The sequence below is a fragment of the Podarcis tiliguerta genome (genome assembly GCF_965153285.1).
Source record: "Podarcis tiliguerta genome assembly, chromosome: 14".
Lineage (NCBI taxonomy): Eukaryota > Metazoa > Chordata > Lepidosauria > Squamata > Lacertidae > Podarcis > Podarcis tiliguerta.
The window spans coordinates 49,771,213-49,789,349 of NC_139547.1; the positions used below are offsets into that span (position 1 = coordinate 49,771,213).

Sequence of the window (18,137 nt, forward strand, 5' to 3'; positions counted from 1 at the left end):
AATTGCCTTCCCCCCTCTCTGCTTCTTTGTCGGCAGGAGACCCAAGTAACCCGGCAGAAGCAGCATTACCAGAGGGAGTTGCGACAAGGAAGGGTGATGGAGAAGGAGCCGAGCCTCAAAGCAGAAGCCGGCGGCGAGACGAGCACCGGGAAACGCCCTGCCGAGAGGGAGAGAGAAGTGTGCGCCTGAGCCGGACCTCCCTCTTCCGCCCAGGTCCCTCCTTGCCCCCCACCCCCAAGGAAGCCCAATAGGATGGCAGGAGAGACAGCTTGCCAGAAAGCCCTTTGCTAGAGCTTTTTGCCCAAGGGGGCACCCTGGGAAAGATCAGCGCCGGACGAGGAATCCCCTTCCCACCGCCTCCGACTGGATGTTCCCTTCATGGTCCGAAACCATGGAGCGCAAGGAGAGAATGGCGAACGCTAACGCAAGGCGGGCTTTTGTGCTGTGAGGCAGACTGTCACCCCTTTCCCCTTGCAGGCCCCTCGTCCCCGCCCAGCCCTCCCAAATGGCAGGCCGCCGGTGGGCCGCGACGTCAGCCCTGTGCACCTGCGTGGCGGCCGTCTCCCTCCTGTACGTGGGGAAGGCGCAGGCGGACTGCTGGCTGATCGAGGGCGAGAAGGGCTTTGTGTGGCTGGCCATCTGCAGCCAGAACCAGCCGCCCTACGAGTCCATCCCGCAGCAGATCAACAGCACCATCCTGGACCTGAGGCTGAACGACAACAAGATCAAGAGCGTGCAGTTCTCCTCCCTCAGCCGCTTCAGTAATCTCACATACCTCAACCTGACCAAGAACGAGATCTCCTACGTAGAGGACGGTGCCTTCTCCGGGCAGTACAACTTGCAAGTGCTGCAGCTGGGCTACAACCGCCTGAGGAACCTGACGGAGGGGATCCTGCGGGGCCTGGGGAAGCTGGAGTACCTCTACCTCCAGGCCAACCTCATCGAGACCGTCACCCCCAACGCCTTCGGGGAGTGCCTCAACATCGTGAACATCGACCTGTCGATGAACAGAATCCAGAGGCTGGACAGCAGCACCTTCCGGGGCCTGGCCAAGCTGTCTGTCTGCGAACTCTACAGCAACCCCTTCTACTGCTCCTGCGAGCTCTTGGGCTTCCTCCAGTGGCTCGAGGGCTTCACCAACATGACCCGCACCTACGACCGCATGCAGTGTGACTCGCCGCCAGACTACTCTGGCTACTACCTTCTGGGCCAAGGCCGGAGCGGGTACCGCAATGCCCTGGGCATGCTGTCCTCCCTCTGCACCGGGGGCCCCTACACCATGCCGCCTTACTTGATCCCGCTGAAGAACCCGGTGACCACCGCTCCGCCCGAGAGCCCGTGCCCCGAGGAGGAGTGCTTCTCTGGGGACGGCACCACGCCCCAGGCCTCGCTGCACACCCCCGTGATCGACCCGGGCCTGTTCCCCACCATGAAAGTGAAGCAGCTGACCCACAACTCGGCCATCCTGAGCGTCCAGATCCCCGTGCCCTTCAGCAAGATGTACACCCTGGCACAGTTCGAGAACGGCCGCTACAACGTCCTCACCAAGCTGCTGAAGAAGAAGGAGGACATCACGCTGACGGACCTGGGCCCCAACGAAGACTACACCTACTGCGTGATGTCCTCCAACCGCGTCTCCAGGTACAACTACACCTGCCTCACCATCAACCTCAACAAGCATAACCGGGAGGAGCCCGTGCCGAGCCCTTCGACGGCCACTCACTACATCATGACGATCCTGGGCTGCCTGTTTGGGATGGTGATTGTCCTTGGGGTGGTGTACTACTGCCTCCGGAAGAGGCGCCAGCAGGAGGAGAAGCACAAGAAGGCTGCCATCAACATGAAGAAGACCATCATCGAGCTGAAGTATGGGCCGGAGATGGAGGCGACCAGCATCTCCCAGCTGTCCCAAGGGCAGATGCTGGGCGGCGAGACGATGACCCGCATCCCCTACCTCCCTTCCGTGGGGGAAGTCGAGCAGTACAAGCTGATCGACAAGAGCGAGACCCCCAAGGCCACGAAGGGCAACTACATGGAGGTGCGGACGGGCGAGCAGCCCGAGAGGAGGGACTGCGAGCTGCCCCTGCAGCCCGACAGCCAGAGCTCGGTGGCGGAGATCTCCACCATCACGAAGGAGGTGGACAAGGTCAACCAGATCATCAACAACTGCATCGATGCCTTGAAATCGGAGTCCACCTCCTTCCAGGGGGTGAAGTCGGGGGCGGTGTCCACGGCCGAGCCTCAGCTGGTGCTCCTGTCTGAACAGATCCCCAGCAAACACAGCTTCCTGGCTCCGGTCTACAAGGAGAGCTACAACCACCCTCTGCAGAGGCACCACAGCATGGAGGGCCCCCCAAAGCGCTCCAGCACCTCTTCCAGCGGCTCCATCCGAAGCCCCCGATCCTTCCGCTCCGAGGGCTCCGCCCACAAATCCGAAGCCAAATATATCGAGAAGACGTCTCCAACCACAGACACCATCCTCACTGTGACGCCGGCAGCCGCCATCTTGCGGGCCGAGGCCGAGAAGATCCGCCAGTACAGCGAGCACCGGCACTCGTACCCAGGGTCCCACCAGGGGGAGCAGCAGCACGAGAGTATGGGCGTGCGCAAGCCTTCCATCTTGGAACCTTTGACCAGGCCCCGGCCCAGGGACTTGGCTTACTCTCAGCTCTCCCCCCAGTACCACAACCTGAGCTACACCTCTAGCCCAGAGTACACGTGCAAGCCTTCCCACAGCATCTGGGAGCGCTTCAAACTGAACCGAAAGCGCCACAAAGACGAGGAGGAGTACATGGCGGCTGGCCACGCCCTACGCAAAAAGGTCCAGTTTGCCAAAGACGAGGACCTCCACGACATCTTAGACTACTGGAAAGGGGTGTCTGCCCAGCACAAGTCCTGAGTCCTCAAAACCTGTAACTCGTGACTTAATACTGGACCAAAACAAAACAAACGAAATCAGCAGCAGCTATTTTTAATCCAGACTTGTCTTTAAACACACACATACACACACAAAAATAAATAACTTATCTATAATTATTCTATATAATGTAACAGAGAGAGAGAGAGGTATTAAAATATTGTCTCGCATTCGTGAGATCCACACCAAATTTGAAAAGAGAAAGGGAGGGAAACACCTACATTGTTGAAAAACCAATAGGTAAAATGGTGGAGTGGGGGAGAAATGTTTTCTTTTTATAAAAAAAAAGCAGAAAAATTGAATTAAAAAAAAAAAAAAACCTGAGTGAAAAACAACAGGGAGAGAGAGAGAGAGGCACAAAATGAAAGGAATACTGGAGTAACCACGACTGCATCGCATGACTCATGAATCTGTGGTTTCTTGTGGACTCTGTGTACAGTTTTGTCTTCTTCTTCCTTTCAGTAACCAAAAAGTAAAAAACAAAACACACACACACACAAAAAGGTAAATCAGAAAAAGTTAGCAGAAGGTGTGTTTTTTTTTTATTAAAAAAAATAAACATGAAAAAGATCATTCTTTTTGGGCCTTTTGCAAATGGAGTCTTCCAGTTTAGACTACGAACCGCCTGAAGTCCCATTTGTGCATTTCTTTCGTGAAAAGGTACTGTGTGTCGCCTTGTAAAAACCGACACCGCTCTATTGTACAGAGAGAGAAAAAGAAATTCTATATTTGCAAATGTTTGCTGTATAATGAGAGAGAGAGAAAGAGAAAGGAAAAAATATTACATCTACTAAAAGAAATATATCTATATATTCACCTGTTTGTACCAGGTTTTAATCATGGATTTTAGAAAAAAGAAAAAAAAACCAAACACCCTACTTTGGCTTGACTTTTTTTCTGGTTCTCTGCTGGGAGGGTGGGGTGTGTCTTGCGTGTTCCATGGATGTTTGCTGACTTCAGTTCTGGTCAATTCCAAGTGTGCTGAGAAAATGGCAGCCCTCCTCTCATTTCTGAGGGTCACCAAGACATGTATAAGCAAATCTTCCTCCTCCACTTAGGCCGGGCTGCATGATTCTTAAAGCAGGAGGCTTCTAGGTCAAGCAGCTCTGCCCAATTTCCTTGTCTAATAATGATTCAATCTATTTAAAAATGTGACTTCTGGCACCATGTCGAAGAAGACTGAGAGGTCATCCACAAGCAAAGGGGCTGGCCAAGGTTTCTGCTCTCTCCCCAAAATATAACTCTTGGCTACACCCAGATAAAACTAAGTCCCGCACCACCTGCTGCCTAAACTATAGAATGACATGACCCACACAGAAAAACCCACCCAGGTACAACTGAGTCCAGTGTTCCCTAGCAACTAGAATAATAATATCCTATTGCTAGATTGTGGACGCGGGTGGCGCTGTGGGTAAAAGCCTCAGCGCCTAGGGCTTGCCGATCGAAAGGTCGGCGGTTCGAATCCTCGCAGCGGGGTACGCTCCCGCTGTTCGGTCCTAGCGCCTGTCAACCTAGCAGTTCGAAAGCACTCTCGGGTGCAAGTAGATAAATAGGGACCGCTTACTAGTGGGAAGGTAAACAGCGTTTCCGTGTGCGGCTCTGGCTCGCCAAAGCAGCGATGTCACGCTGGCCACATGACCCGGAAGTGTCTGCGGACAGCGCTGGCCCTCGGCCTCCTTGAGTGAGATGGGCGCACAACCCTAGAGTCTGTCAAGACTGGCCCGTACGGGCAGGGGTACCTTTACCTTTTATTGCTAGATCAGGTCAACAGTTCCTGCATCTTGTCTTCACAGTGGAAAACCAGAGCACCTTCTCTCCCCGGCGCTTGTGTAGATAGTATCAGCTTCTGGGAATGACAAGAAATCCCCTGATTCCACTCAGTTGGGTCTAGCGCCCCCTAGTGATTAAACCATTTAACAGCACTATCCACATAGACACCAGCTTCTGAAAACTGGGGCACAGCAAAGGCGGGTAGGTTTTCTCACTGCTAAGACCCAAATTCCTCTCTGTGTGCCAAATTAATGCACCAGCCTTAGCAATTATTTGCTTCCCAGGGAGGGAAAGCAGAACCCACTTGAGATTCCTATCTCAATACTATGTTCGCAGCCCCGATTCTTTTTCTTATGGACTGTTTTTTGCTCAGTTTGCAAGAGGGAAAGTTGGCAATAAAATGGGATCCGTCTATACGGTGAGGCACACCAGTTGCCAAACGATGGCCAAAAGCCACCCTGCGTGACAGAACCAATTGATAGAGGAGAACTGGCAGTAAATATCTATCTGTTTCACTGCAAGGGGGTGAGGTAGCCGCATCTATGCACAAACATTCCCAGTGTCACAGCTACAATTTGCCTGAGGCACAAGAGTCCCTGATTCCAAAATAGCCACCAGCAACCTCAACGGCATGTTGTGGGACAGCCCAGGACCAGTGGTGCTTCGTGTGTGCCTGGATTCCTGACTACACCACAGATATGCTTATAAATTGAGAAGAATACTGTGTTCTAAAATGTGACCAACCCTATGCTGGATCCCAGAGACCAACTGATCAATGCATCGGGCAACAACACACAGTTCACATCTTCTAGGGAATGCACCAATTCAGAGTTTGGGTGAAATATACTTTTATGCTCCTCCACATTAAAAAAGAACAATAACCCAACACTTTGTTCATAGAAAAGAGGCACCTTTTTGCTATCATGCCAGCTTTCCCCTGGGCGAAAGGTTTTGCCACGAGGGAGAGCATTCAAACACAGAAGCCCTCCTGGTATTCTCAAACGGTGTGTTCCCAAACTGTGTTGTACCATGTGTTTTCCTGAATGTGCCACTCAGGCCTTCCAGCACCTCCTCAAACTCAACACACGGAGTACACAGAACCTAGAAGACTCTTTTTCTGTTCCACCACCAGCATTTTCTCTTAAAAACAAACGGAAGGTCAGACTCCTCCTCATGTAAATCCCATTCACCATTTATTGCTTTGGAATGTCATAAAGCTCAGCTCCTATAATCCAGGTGTACTTCCCACTCTTGCAAAATGGTGTCCTTGAGATGTTATTGGACTGCAGCTCCTATCAGCATGGCCAGTGTGGGAGGAGGGTGGTTTTTTATTAGTTTGTTTATTAATTACCCACCTTTCCTCCTAAGGTCCCCCCCACAGAGAGAGAGAGAGAGAGAGAGAGAGAGTTTAAAACAACTTACAATCACAAAAAAATAAGTTGGGTCCTGAAAATATACACCTCGTGTGTCAAAAGCCAGGGTAAAGAGCGGCCTCTTCAGCATCCTTCGGAAACTGCACAATGAAGGTGCCAGGTGCACATCTGTGGGGAAGGAGAGCCACAGTTTAGGGGCCACCACAGAAGAGGACACCATTTCTAATAAGTGGGAAGTGTATCTAGCTTTTTTAATTTTTTTTTTTAATTTATTTTCATCCCACTTTTCAGACAACTATCCAAAAGTGGCACACACCAATTAAAAAGAAAAGAAAAGAAAAGATGGTGGGAGATTATGGGACTTGTAGTCCAACATCTGGCAGGCCCAAAGTGGAGTATTTTTTTTTCAAGGCCATTGCTGCCTGCCAGAGGACAGCACAAGAAATAGCTCTCCCTCTTCTTCCTGGCGTCCTCTCAGGCATTAGAAAGCTGTCAAGACGTCCTTCTCCATCTAACCTCTGTCTTTCTCTTTCCTTTGTATTTATTATCGGCTCTTTCTCTGAGGAAATCGGTGGCAGCCTACGTGGCCTCACAACCACCTTGTGAAACAGCGGCTGCCTACACACTATTTAAGGCACATTTCCTCCATCTCCAAGAATCGTGGCAACTGCAATCTCTTAAGAGCACTGAGTACCGCAGCTCTTGGGGGGGGGTAAACTACAATTCCCAGGATTCTTTGGGGAGGGGAGGGGGGAGAATGTGCCGTAAATGTCTGGTGTGTAGCCAAGTGTGAGGCTCCGTGAGTCGCTGGCTGGTGGCCACACAGTGAGCTTCACGGTTAAGCCAGAAGCTGAACCCAGCCTCTCTTAGTCAAAGTCTCAGTTCTACCTCACTGTCTGCAGTGGTGTAGCGTGGGTTGTCAGCACCCGGGGCAAGGCAAGTAATTTGCGCCCCTAACCCGTGGATTTGTGCCCCCTAACCCGTGGATTTGCGCCCCCTAACCCTAACCCCCAGATGTTGCGCCCGGTGCGGCCGGGCCCCCCCCTGCACCCCCCACGCTACGCCACTGCTGTCTGTCTAGCCCAGGGACAGCCAACTCCCAAGAGACTGCAATCTACTCACAGAATAAAAAACTGGCAGTGATCTACCCCTTTTTTTGGGGGGGGGGGTTCCAGGCAAAAGTTGTTGACCTTTTTTTATAGGCAAATCCAGTTATATAGAGGAAAATTCCAAAGTACAGTGGTACCTCGGGTTAAGAACTTAATTCGTTCTGGAGGTCTGTTCTTAACCTGAAACTGTTCTTAACCTGAGGTACCACTTTAGCTAAGGGGGCCTCCTGCTGCCGCTGCTGCGCCGCCGCGCAATTTCTGTTCTCATCCTGAAGCAAAGTTCTTAACCCGAGGTACTATTTCTGGGTTAGTGGAGTCTGTAACCTGAAGCGTCTGTAACCTGAAGCGTCTGTAACCTGAGGTACCACTGTACAGTAAAGGGGAAAGGCGCGCACCAAAAGATGCCCACCCCATGACATATAATTTTTATTATTCGTGAAGTTAACTCCTACTCACATGGAGGAAGCCTAAAAGGCCATTCATTAACTTGGTCTAAACAAACTTCCAAAGAACATGGCATCCATGAAAGAACGAAAGGACAGTTGCAAAAAATTCACTATTAATAACTCATTCTCGAATTGCCCCCCTTAAAAATCAAATTGCCCCCCTGTGGGGGCGTGTGCCCCACGTTGGAAACCACGGCTTTAACAGTTACCTCAGAACTGAGGTCTGGATCAAAGCACTGAAAGGCAGCTGGGCTTTGCCTCTTGTGCCAAAGTCACCAGCGGAGTGGGGCCAGCCCACCCATGAGGCAGACTGAGGCAGCCGCCTCGGGCGGTAGACTCCAAGGGGCATCACCACATGTGTGCCCCCAACGTTGGTGGAAGAGCAAAGAGAAGCAGCTGCAGCAGCTTCTGGGTTCTGGAGAGACATTGGACAAGCCCTGTGAAATCTCATGAGAGCTCTGCTGGACCTTCCCAAGACACCATTAAGCGAGGCTGTGGAAGGAGGGGGTGGCACACCTGGCAACACCTTCCCGTTTTGCTTCAGGTGGCGAAACAAGACGGGCCACCCCAGCGAGGGTGTAGGGGGACACACACACACACACTCCGGTTGGCCACAATTTCTTTGCTTCCACACAATAGTTATTCTAGCCTACATTACAGGGAAGCTGAAATCTGAGAAAAGTATGTGAAACCCTTGGCTGGCTCTAAAACAAAACATAAATGGCCAGGTGTCGTTATGAACTACCTTAGTTATCCCTTGCCATCTTTCTGAGTTTGGTAACGGCAGTCGTCACCACCGCCACAAAACCCAAAAACCAGCCTCATAAAGAATATTCTCGGTTGAATTACGAAGGCAGGAAAGTACAGAAGGCAGGAAACAGCAAAGCAGATGGAAGTCAAACAGACAGCCAAGCTTTCATATCCTGAGTTTTAGGAGCAAGACACCAGTCCTAGGCAATATTGAAAACACGACGCAGACACAGCCTGCTTCAGGAATTAAGTGCCGGTTGACAGAAGGGTCAATCTTCAGGTCTTCTAAGAAAAAAAGAGGCACGGGAGCTCAAAGCATGCTCATGTTTCCTGGGAAATGCAGCCTTCTGGTACATATTAGTGGGGAGGTTTTTGTGCACTTGAATTATTTGTGGCTCTGGGTGCCACAGAGAAAACAGCAATCCAAGGAATCTCTCTACATCAGGGGTCAGCAACCTTTTCCAGCCGTAAGCTGGTCCACCATCCCTCAGACCATGTGGTGGGCCGGACTATTTTTTTTGGAGGGGGGATTAACGAATTCCTATGCCCCACAATAACCCAGAGATGCATTTTAAATAAAAGCACAAATTCTACACATGTAAAAACATGCCGATTCCCAGACTGTCCGTGGGGCGGATTGAGAAGGCGATTGGGCCGCATCCGGCCCACGGACCTTAGGTTGCCTACCCCTGCTCTACACCACACTGTCAATAACAGGCCAACCTGTTTCCTGGATTAACCCTTGAAGATAAAGGGCGCATGACAGAAACTCCCACCACCACCAAAGGCTAAAATTGTTTGAGGCGTCTTGGTTTAGAGGGTGGGGAAAATGTAAGTTAAGCGATGTGGGGCAAATTAAAATGGCGGAGGGCACAGACAGAGTGAAATTCTTCTCCTCCTTTCATCATTCTGCAACTCAGTTATGCAATGATGCCCACTGGCCTCACCTGTGCCCCCACCCCACCCCAAAAAGAAAAGGATACGCAAGAGAATCCTTCATCACAGAAGCAGAACCTATGGAACTCACTGCTACAAGGAGTGGTGGTGGCTGTTAAAAACAATGATTGGCACATTCAGAGCAGAAGGCAGGTCTAACAAGGGCTGTGTTCTAGGAAAGTGGAGAAGGGTATTCATCTTCAGAGGCATTCATCTTCATGCCTCTGAGCCCCAGGTGTGTTATGTCTGAATCCACATGTAGATCCAGTGCACATATGGCCCAAACATGCACTTTCTATGAGAGAAACAAAATATAGGATGGAGACAGCCATGCTTTCTTTAAATGCATGTAAACTCTTGCCTTTCTACCCGATGAAGAACTCTTCACACCAAGAAACGCTCAGAAAAGTGGCTTCATACAAGGAAAAGACAGTACATTGCTTTAACATTAGGTTACAAAGTGTTTGCATGTGGGCAGCACCCAGCCAACAACACAGCCACACTCCTAACGTCCCTAAATGTATGCAAAAGGAGGCGAGGGCAATCAGTGCTGCCAGTCCATGGGAAACTAGAGTCGAGAGATTCCTTTACAGAAGGCAGGATCAAGATTCTAGGCCTGTTTAAGGATTAAGGCCTTCCTGTCTAGCTGCATCCTGGCATTTTAATCAGGCTAAGAGAGAGGACTTCACACTGTTCCTGGTCTGAGGTCCTTGCAGGACTGCGATTGAGGAGCAAGATGTCACATTTCTAAATTGTCAATGAAAACGATGCCGCTTAAATACATTTTCAGGGGCTCACTCATTCCCATGGGAAAAGGAAGCCAGGCTAGGAACCAGAACAAGGAACTGGCAAGGGCAAAAGAAGGAATATCCAGGAGGATGTGGAAGGACTCGCCCAGGGAAGGCATCTGGCCCATGAGAAGATGGATCAATGAGAGTCCTTTAAAACCGGGCGCAGTGCGCTGGTCTATTTATAGCACAGCAGCAGTTTGGAATCCCAACTCAGAATCTATTAACATTTCTGAGAGCTCACCAGAGGGAGGACCGATAAGAGCAGGGAAAACAAGCCCATCATTTCCACACACACCTGGGTGGCATCCTGATGCTCTGTTGTTATTCCGAACAACCCAGCACTTCACGCCACAGCTTCAAAGCACCGTGGCACCACTTTAAACTGTCATGGCTTCCCCCAAAGAATTATGGGAGGTGGATTTGTTAAGGGTGCCAAGAGAGATGTTAGAAGGCCCCCCCAGAGCTACAATTTCCAAAGTTCCCTGGGAAGTGGGGTTGTTAAACCACTCTGAAAATTGTACTTCTGGGGTGTGTGGGGGAATAAGGGGCTGCCTAACAACTCTCAGGCAGCTTAAGAAGAAAAGAAGAGCCTGCAGGATCAGGCCAAGGCCCCATCTAGTTCAGCATCCTGCACAAGAGAGAGCTCCCCTCCCGCAATTCCCAACGGTGGAGGCAGATCACAGCCATCAAAGCTGCTAGCCATGGGGAGACTTATCCTCCACGGTTTTGTCTATTCCTCTTTTAAAGCCATCCAAGTTGGTGGCTATCACTGTTTCCTGTGGGAGGGAGTTCCACAGTTCAGCTACGCACTGTGTGAAGGAGGACTTTGGATGAGAGCGGTCACGCAACGCGAAGCTTAATGTTCTTTCATGGCCTGCCTACTCATTCATCGGCATGGGATTCCTGGTTGCCTGTGGCAAGGAAAGGGAAACCTTCAGCCTTACAGATATTGCTGCTCTCCAACTCCAGTCCTCCTTGAGATATAAAACTTTATTCGCATTAGCCAATGGCCACAGCAAGTAAAACATTACAGAAAAGGAAATTTGATATGAAAGCACAATTTAAAGTCCTGAATCAGCCATCAGTTAGTGGCCCTTATTGTGATTGCCCCTGCTATGAACCTAGCAACCTTTGCTGTTATCTGCTCATTTTGATCTGACAGAAGAAAGGGCATTGTGGCAGTGGTTGAGCGCCCTGGGGTGGTTAGGACGAGTGGGGTGATGATCTCGTTCCTCAGGTCTTTGTAGAGAGTACAGGACAGGAGGACGTGTGCCGCTGTTTTGGTGCTACCATCTCCACAGGGGCAAAGATGTTTTTCAGGCGGGATCTTTTGGAATCAACCCTCAAGTACCACAGATGGCAAAACATCCAGTCTTGCAAGTGTAAAAGCACGTCTGTATTTTGGGATAATAAGTTTGTGCAGATATGGGGGCAGAGAATCAAAATGGAGAGGTGGGAACTGAACATACCAAGGGCAGAATTTCCTTATAGTGGCCAGGTTGTTCTGATGCTCGATATCTTTTAGACGTTGACCAATTAGACTGTTTGCTTCAGTGGAGCCCATAGTGCTTCTTGACTGCTGGCCATGGTGGCTGGGCAGGGGTAAGGCCAACAACAACTGGGCCTCTGCATCCCTGGTGTGTGGCCAGTGGGCTGGTCCATTAAAAAGAGTTGGTTGTCCACCTGGAGGCCATAGTTGTGAATGGGCCTGGCTGACACCCACAGGTTGTGCTGCCCTCCCAGGAGAGATTTTCTCACATTCCCAAGGTGCGAAAGGTTCTCTCAGGGGAAAGAGACATGACTGCAGAGCTGCCCTTTCGGCGCCTGACACTGTTGCCCTTTTCAGAAGAGAGGAGATCGGAACAAACACCCGGCCTTAAGGGCAGAATGGCAGGAAGCTGGGGAAGGGAGGCAGGGGAGGGGGAGGAAACTGCTGAAAGGAGGGAACCAATTTAGCTCAAAGGGAAGGGGGAAAAAAGCAAAGCCCTGTTAAAGATTCCCTTGTTAAGCCACGAAAACAAGCATGCAGATGCCAGGGGAAAGATGGGACCCTTTAGGTCAAGGTACATCTTGTTCCTGCCAGCAGCAGACCCAGATGGGCTTTTATTTTAAGGAGAAAGATGGTGGGGGAGAAAGAGAGGACTGCTTGGAGATGGCAAAGCAGAAGACGGGCAGCGGTTCACCCCAAAAGGCCGGCAAAGGAATGATAATGTTTAGGGGCCCCGTTTGGTGAAATGCACTAGGTTAAAGGAAGCTGCATCTAATCGAAGGAGCATTTATGGAAGCTGTTAATGCAGTCGGTAGGCGAGGGGGAAATTAAAGGCTCAGAAGATTGGGCAGCGGTGGAGGTGGTGAGGACACACATTAAAATGTGCAGAGGAAATAAAGCGTTGCACTTCTAGCAATGTCTCTGCTTTAAAAATGTCTCTGCTTAAAAAAGCAGAGACATCACCTTGCCAACAAAGGCCTGTATAGTTAAAACTATGGTTTCCCCAGTAGTGATGTATGGAAGTGAGAGCTGGACCATAAAGAAGGCTGGTCGTCCAATAATTGATGCTTTTGAATTCTGGTGCTGGAGGAGACTCTTGAGAGTCCCATGGACTGCAAGAAGATCCAACCTCTCCATTCTGAAGGAAATCAGCCCTGAGTGCTCACTGGAAGGACAGATCGTGAGGCTCCAATACTTTGGCCACCTCATGAGAAGAGAAGACTCCCTGGAAAAGACCCTGATGTTGGGAAAGATGGAGGGCACAAGGAAAAAGGGGACAACAGAGGACGAGAAGGTTGGACAGTGTTTTTGAAGCTACCAACATGAGTTTGACTAAACTGCGGGAGGCAGTGGAAGACAGAAGTAAGTGCCTGGCGTGCTCTGGTCCAGGGGGTCACGAAGAGGCGGACACGGCTAAACGACTAAACAACAACTTCTAGCAGGTGGGAGATCCACCTCTCCCCTTTGGCAATTTATTAACTATTCTCTGGAAGAGGCCAAAGGGGACCAAAGCTCCCCCACAGCTGAACTTAAGAGGGTTGTGCTAGTGAGCACAAGAGAGTTAGCATTTGCAACGTGGAAGGCAGGGAGAAAGCAGGGAGGCAGAGCTCATGGGCTGGATCACAGCTTTGAGGCATGCAATGTCCTGCATTCTCCACGTACTGAGTGATGCATAGGGTGGCCACACCTGCCATTGCACCCAATATGTTTACGTGCTATTCCTGGAGCATAACCCCCACGTTGACCTGCACAATAAGAAGACGACGTGCGTAGTTTGCAATCTTCAGCCTGGGAGGAGCCAGTTGCAAATCACTGTGTCGACTCTGCAGACAGGAGGTCTGCCCTCTTCCCCTCTCCCAATTAAGCTCCATCTCCAGGGCTCACTCCTCAGCCTCAGATTTCGGCCCTCAACATCCAAGATGCTCCTGGCCTGGAAACCCTAATTGTGGGATTTGCCCAATCTGGTCTTTGGAGCAAAATAAACAGCCAACTTTAGGCGCATTGATAGCTTTGTGAAACAAAAGCCTGAGTCAAACCTGCTTCCCCTCTTGTAGCTTCTTCACCTTTTCTGCTCCCGGCTATCTTGCATCAGCCGTTCCCTTTCCTTCCCAAGCAGCAGCTGAGAGAAACTAGCCGGAAACATGCGAGGTGAAACTCTGGTGGCCTGTTTGCTCTGCGGCATTTATGAAATTGCTTGCTCATCAAATGTGGGGAATTGTTTATTTTGTAAGTAAAACAAACACAAAATACCTCAATTTTTATTGCCGCTTGAATGGGTGCCCAGGACCTCCCGGCTTCAGCCGCTGCCAAGCTGGGGAAGGGAACAGGGCTCCTTAATCAATCTGGAGCATTGGAGGCTGAGTCATTGGCTACGTCCGTCCCTGGCAATGGAAACAGAGTTCGGCCACAGGGCTGGGTGAGGCGCAGATGCACAATGCCTCACTGTGGTTCAACATCCTTCCCCCCGGCCACACAACCCCACCACGCAAAATTCCAACTGAATAGGGTTCCCACCTGAGACATCTCCATTTCATCCAATTAGCCGTGCTTGTTAATGCAAGGATGGATGGTATACAGGTAGGCAGAGGGCAGAAAATCAAACCTTTCCCCAAGAGGCTAGTTTCTGGCTTCTGTGCCCAAATAACTGTAGAGCTCTCGCCTTCAACATGTGCCTTTCCAACAGATGAGATGCGTCCATTCTCAGTTTGTCATACAAATCAAACTCCCACATATTGGAATGCTTAAAAACCCAAAGCCTGATATATATTGTTATAGATTTGGGGGGGGGGGTTAGTTTGGAAGACCTGTGATCCTGTGTATGTGAAGGTAGAATGGATAAGTTGGCACCTGGCAAACTGGTCCAACTAGTTCCTTTGTTAATTACTTTGGCTGGCCAGGAATGATGGGAGTTGTAGTCCAACAGCATCTGTGGGTCTACAGGATTCCTACCTCTGCATTAAAATAACATCAGGATACCAATAAGCAATAAAAGCATGTGTGAAACACACACAGTGCAAATCAATTTCAGCTAGCAGAATACAGATACAGTGGTACCTCGGGTTAAGAACTCAATTCGTTCCGGAGGTCCATTCTTAATCTGAAACCGTTCTTAACTTGAGGTACCACTTTAGCTAATGGGGCCTCCCGCTGCCGCTGCGTGATTTCTGTTCTCATCCTGAAGCTAAGTTCTTAACCCAAGGTACTATTTCTGGGTTAGTGGAGTCTGTAACCTGAAGCGTCTGTAACCTGAGGTACCACTGTAGTTAAAACAAAAAACAAAGTAAACACCAGCGATTTTAATTCTGACAATGCGTCACAACAATCTACTCACTGCCATTCCAGACTCCTTCCTTGGTTGCCTCCCTGTGTCTTACTGGATTGGAAGCATCTTGGGGCAGGGATCTTCTCACACATTCTTTGCAAAGCACTCTGTACAGGGATGTCATCACGATGGCATTTCATCGCCTTAAGTTGCAGGGAGGGCCAGTGGTTTATAGAGCTTTTAAAAAAGTTCCAGGCCTCTTTGAGCAAGGGAACAGGTCGATGAGCAACGATCAGCCTGAAAAGCCAAATGGAATATCCCTATTTAAGACAAACACCAGGCGATCCCTGCAGCTCTCTGCCAGCAGAGATTCACAGAACTCTTAAACACCTGCTGAAAACCATTCTATTCCACCAGGCCTATGCAGGCAATTAAGAATGCATCCTTCTACAATGTAAAAAAATTTCCTTCCAGTAGCACCTCAGAGACCAACTAGGTTTGTTATTTGTTATTGGTATGACTGCAATTGGTCTTACAGGGGAAAGCAAGGGGTGAGATGGCTAAAAATAGCTTTATCATGTATAATGAGATAAGAATCCAGTGTCTCTATTCAGACCAGGTCTCTCCATGGAAAGCTTTTTCCTGTAAGACCAACTGCAGTCGTTAACAGTCATCAACAGGTTTACCACACCTGTCAGCCAATCACCCATTCCCAGTAAAGTGCTACTGGAAGGAATTTTATTTTGTTTTGACTATGGCAGACCAACACAGCTACCTACCTGTAACTCCCTCTACAATGGTTTACTGATGCTAACTTTTTAAAATATGGTCTGTATTGTACAGTCTTAAGTTTTATTAACCTCTTCTATCTATCTGTCTAGTGGGACGCAGGTGGCGCTGTGGGTAAAACCTCAGTGCCTAGGACTTGCTGATCACATGGTCAGCGGTTGGAATCCCCGCGGCGGGGTGCGCTCCCGTCGTTCGGTCCCAGCGCCTGCCAACCTAGCAGTTCGAAGTAGATAAATAGGGACCGCTTACCAGCGGGAAGGTAAACGGCGTTCCGTGTGCTGCGCTGGCTCGCCAGATGCAGCTGGCCACGTGACCCGGAAGTGTCTGTGGACAGCGCTGGCTCCTGGCCTATAGAGTGAGATGAGCGCACAACCGTAGAGTCTGGCAAGGCTGGCCCGTACGGGCAGGGGTACCTTTATCTTTACCTTTATCTATCTGTCTACCGCTCTATGGCATAGTTGTAATTAAGTATTTTAAATAAATAAATGGGAAGCCCAGAAAGCAGGACATGAGCGCAGGAACACTCAGTTTGCAATGTAACAACAGACCGTACCTTGTGAGTTTCATGTTGAATTGCTGATTACACATTCTTGGACAACGATGTTTCTTCAAAAAAATACAACAAATCACCCTCTCTGCTTTTAAATCAAAGCTGGAGAGGGCCATTTCAGACTAAATGGATGCAGCGAACAGCACACGATGAAGTGCGTTTGGTTTTTTAAAAAAATGAAAAGAAAGGGAAAGCACAATGTTGGAGATTGCTGGATAATCTGTGTGAACTGCCGAGATACATTTTCAACTACATAACACACTGTAGGGTGATTATGTTTTTCTAGTACATCTTCAACCAATAGAGCATGCACTATCTTGGTGTAAAATTGTGTGGTGGGGGGAATAGAGCATGCACTATCAGTGGTGTAAAATTGTGTGGTGGGGGGAATAACTCCATGATAGAGCACATACAGTGGTACCTCGGGTTACATGCTTTTCAGATTACATACGCTTCAGGTTGCAGACTCTGCTAACCCATAAATAGTACCTCGGGTTAAGAACTTTGCTTCAGGATGAAAACAGAAATTGCGTGGCAGCGGCAGCAGGAGGCCCCATTAGCTAAAGTGGTGCTTCAGGTTAAGAACAGTTTCAGGTTTAGAATGGACCTCCGGAATGAATTAAGTATGTAACCCGAGGTACCACTGTATTTTGTCCTTACATGCAGGCCATGTTTGCTATAGCTCTCTCCCTACCTGCCATTCACAGCAGGCAGTATTTAGAGGCACAGTTATCTCTAGCAGTATCCCTCATGGCTAGCCTTACCTTCCATGAATTTATCTAGTCCTCTTTTAAAACCACCCAAGTCATCGCTACGTCTTGTGGGAACAGATTCCCACATCGTTTTAACAATGTGCTATGTGAAGGAGCGCCTTTTGTCTGCCCTGAATCTTCCAACTTCATTGGCTGTTCCAGAGTTCTAGCTGGATCCAAAACAATGGACTCAAATTACAAGAAATGAGTTTCTGACTAAACATTAAGGAGAACTTTCTGATGGTAAGAGCTTTTCAATAGTGGAATAGGCTCCCTTGGGAGACGGTGGTCTCTCCTCCACTGGAGGTTTTTAAGCAGAGGTTATGTGTGGCCATCTGTCAGGGATTCTTCAAATGTCGTTCCTGCATTGTAAGGGGTTGGTCTAGATGACCCATGGGGTCCCTTCCAACTCTACAAATATACCGTATTTTTCACTCTATAAGACGCACCAGACCACAAGACGCACCTAGTTTTTGGAGGAGGAAAACAAGAAAAAATATATTCTGAATCTCAGAAGCCAGAACAGCAAAGAGGGATCGCTGCGCAGTCAAAGCAGCAATCCCTCTTGCTGTTCTGGCTTCTGTGATAGCTGCGCAGCCTGCATTTGCTCCATAAGACGCACACACATTTCCCCATACTTTTTAGGAGGGAAAAAGTGAGCCTTATAGAGCAAAAAATATGGTATATGTGCACTCACCTTCCACCCCCACCCCCACCCCCACCTCCTGCAACATTTAGGTCTAGCCTCTCCAGGGCACACAAAAAAGCTGTTTATATATGCCGGCTTTAATTCCAAGTGCCACATCAAAGCCACGTCGCTTTAATAAACCCGAGTCTTTGCTTGCTGCAATTCCCATGTCCCCAAAATCACTAACAGCCCACCCTCTCCATTAACAATAAGCAGTGAGATGCAGACTCTTCAGCTGCCCTTAATTAGCAGCAATAGTCCCTATTTTCTGGGAGCAATCCCTGGTAAATTACTTTCTCCTAGTTTGGCTTTCTTAACCGTTCGTTACTCTGAGTTGTGTGATTTGTCATTCTTTGGAGTTCACCAGCTCTCCTAATCCAGGTCTGCAGAGGTTAAACTTCTCTCTCCCTTCTCTGTTTCTCTCTGTCTGTGTGTCCATGTGTCTCTTTATCTGATGCAGGGCCATGCAAGTAAATTCGCTCACACAGAAGTGTAGAATTCTAGAGTTGGAAGGG

At 49.3% G+C, this 18,137-nt stretch overlaps 1 protein-coding gene and 1 long non-coding RNA gene across 4 annotated transcripts in view; one reads left to right on the forward strand and one right to left on the reverse strand.

Annotated features, from left to right (window-relative positions):
* ELFN1 (extracellular leucine rich repeat and fibronectin type III domain containing 1) overlaps positions 1-3,019 on the forward strand; it is a 252,391-nt gene extending 249,372 nt beyond the window's left edge. For both annotated transcript variants that reach the window (XM_083413486.1, XM_083413487.1), the window contains exon 4: positions 37-3,019. In XM_083413486.1, coding sequence (XP_083269612.1) covers positions 506-2,899 — 2,394 coding nt within the window. In that variant the 5' untranslated portion in view covers positions 37-505 and the 3' untranslated portion in view covers positions 2,900-3,019. The remainder of the gene's footprint in view (positions 1-36) is intronic.
* Positions 3,020-3,224: 205 nt separating this feature from the next.
* Positions 3,225-16,248, reverse strand: LOC310664572. 2 transcript variants are annotated; one of them, XR_014504960.1, is made up of 5 exons: positions 16,186-16,248; positions 14,913-15,140; positions 13,832-13,892; positions 3,797-3,927; positions 3,225-3,612 (listed from the first exon to the last, which is right to left on the reverse strand). It is a non-coding gene; the product is annotated as an uncharacterized lncRNA (long non-coding RNA). The 2 variants fall into 2 exon arrangements; XR_014504961.1 differs by lacking the exon at positions 16,186-16,248 and having other exon boundaries at positions 14,913-15,487.
* Between the last annotated feature and the right edge of the window lie 1,889 nt (positions 16,249-18,137).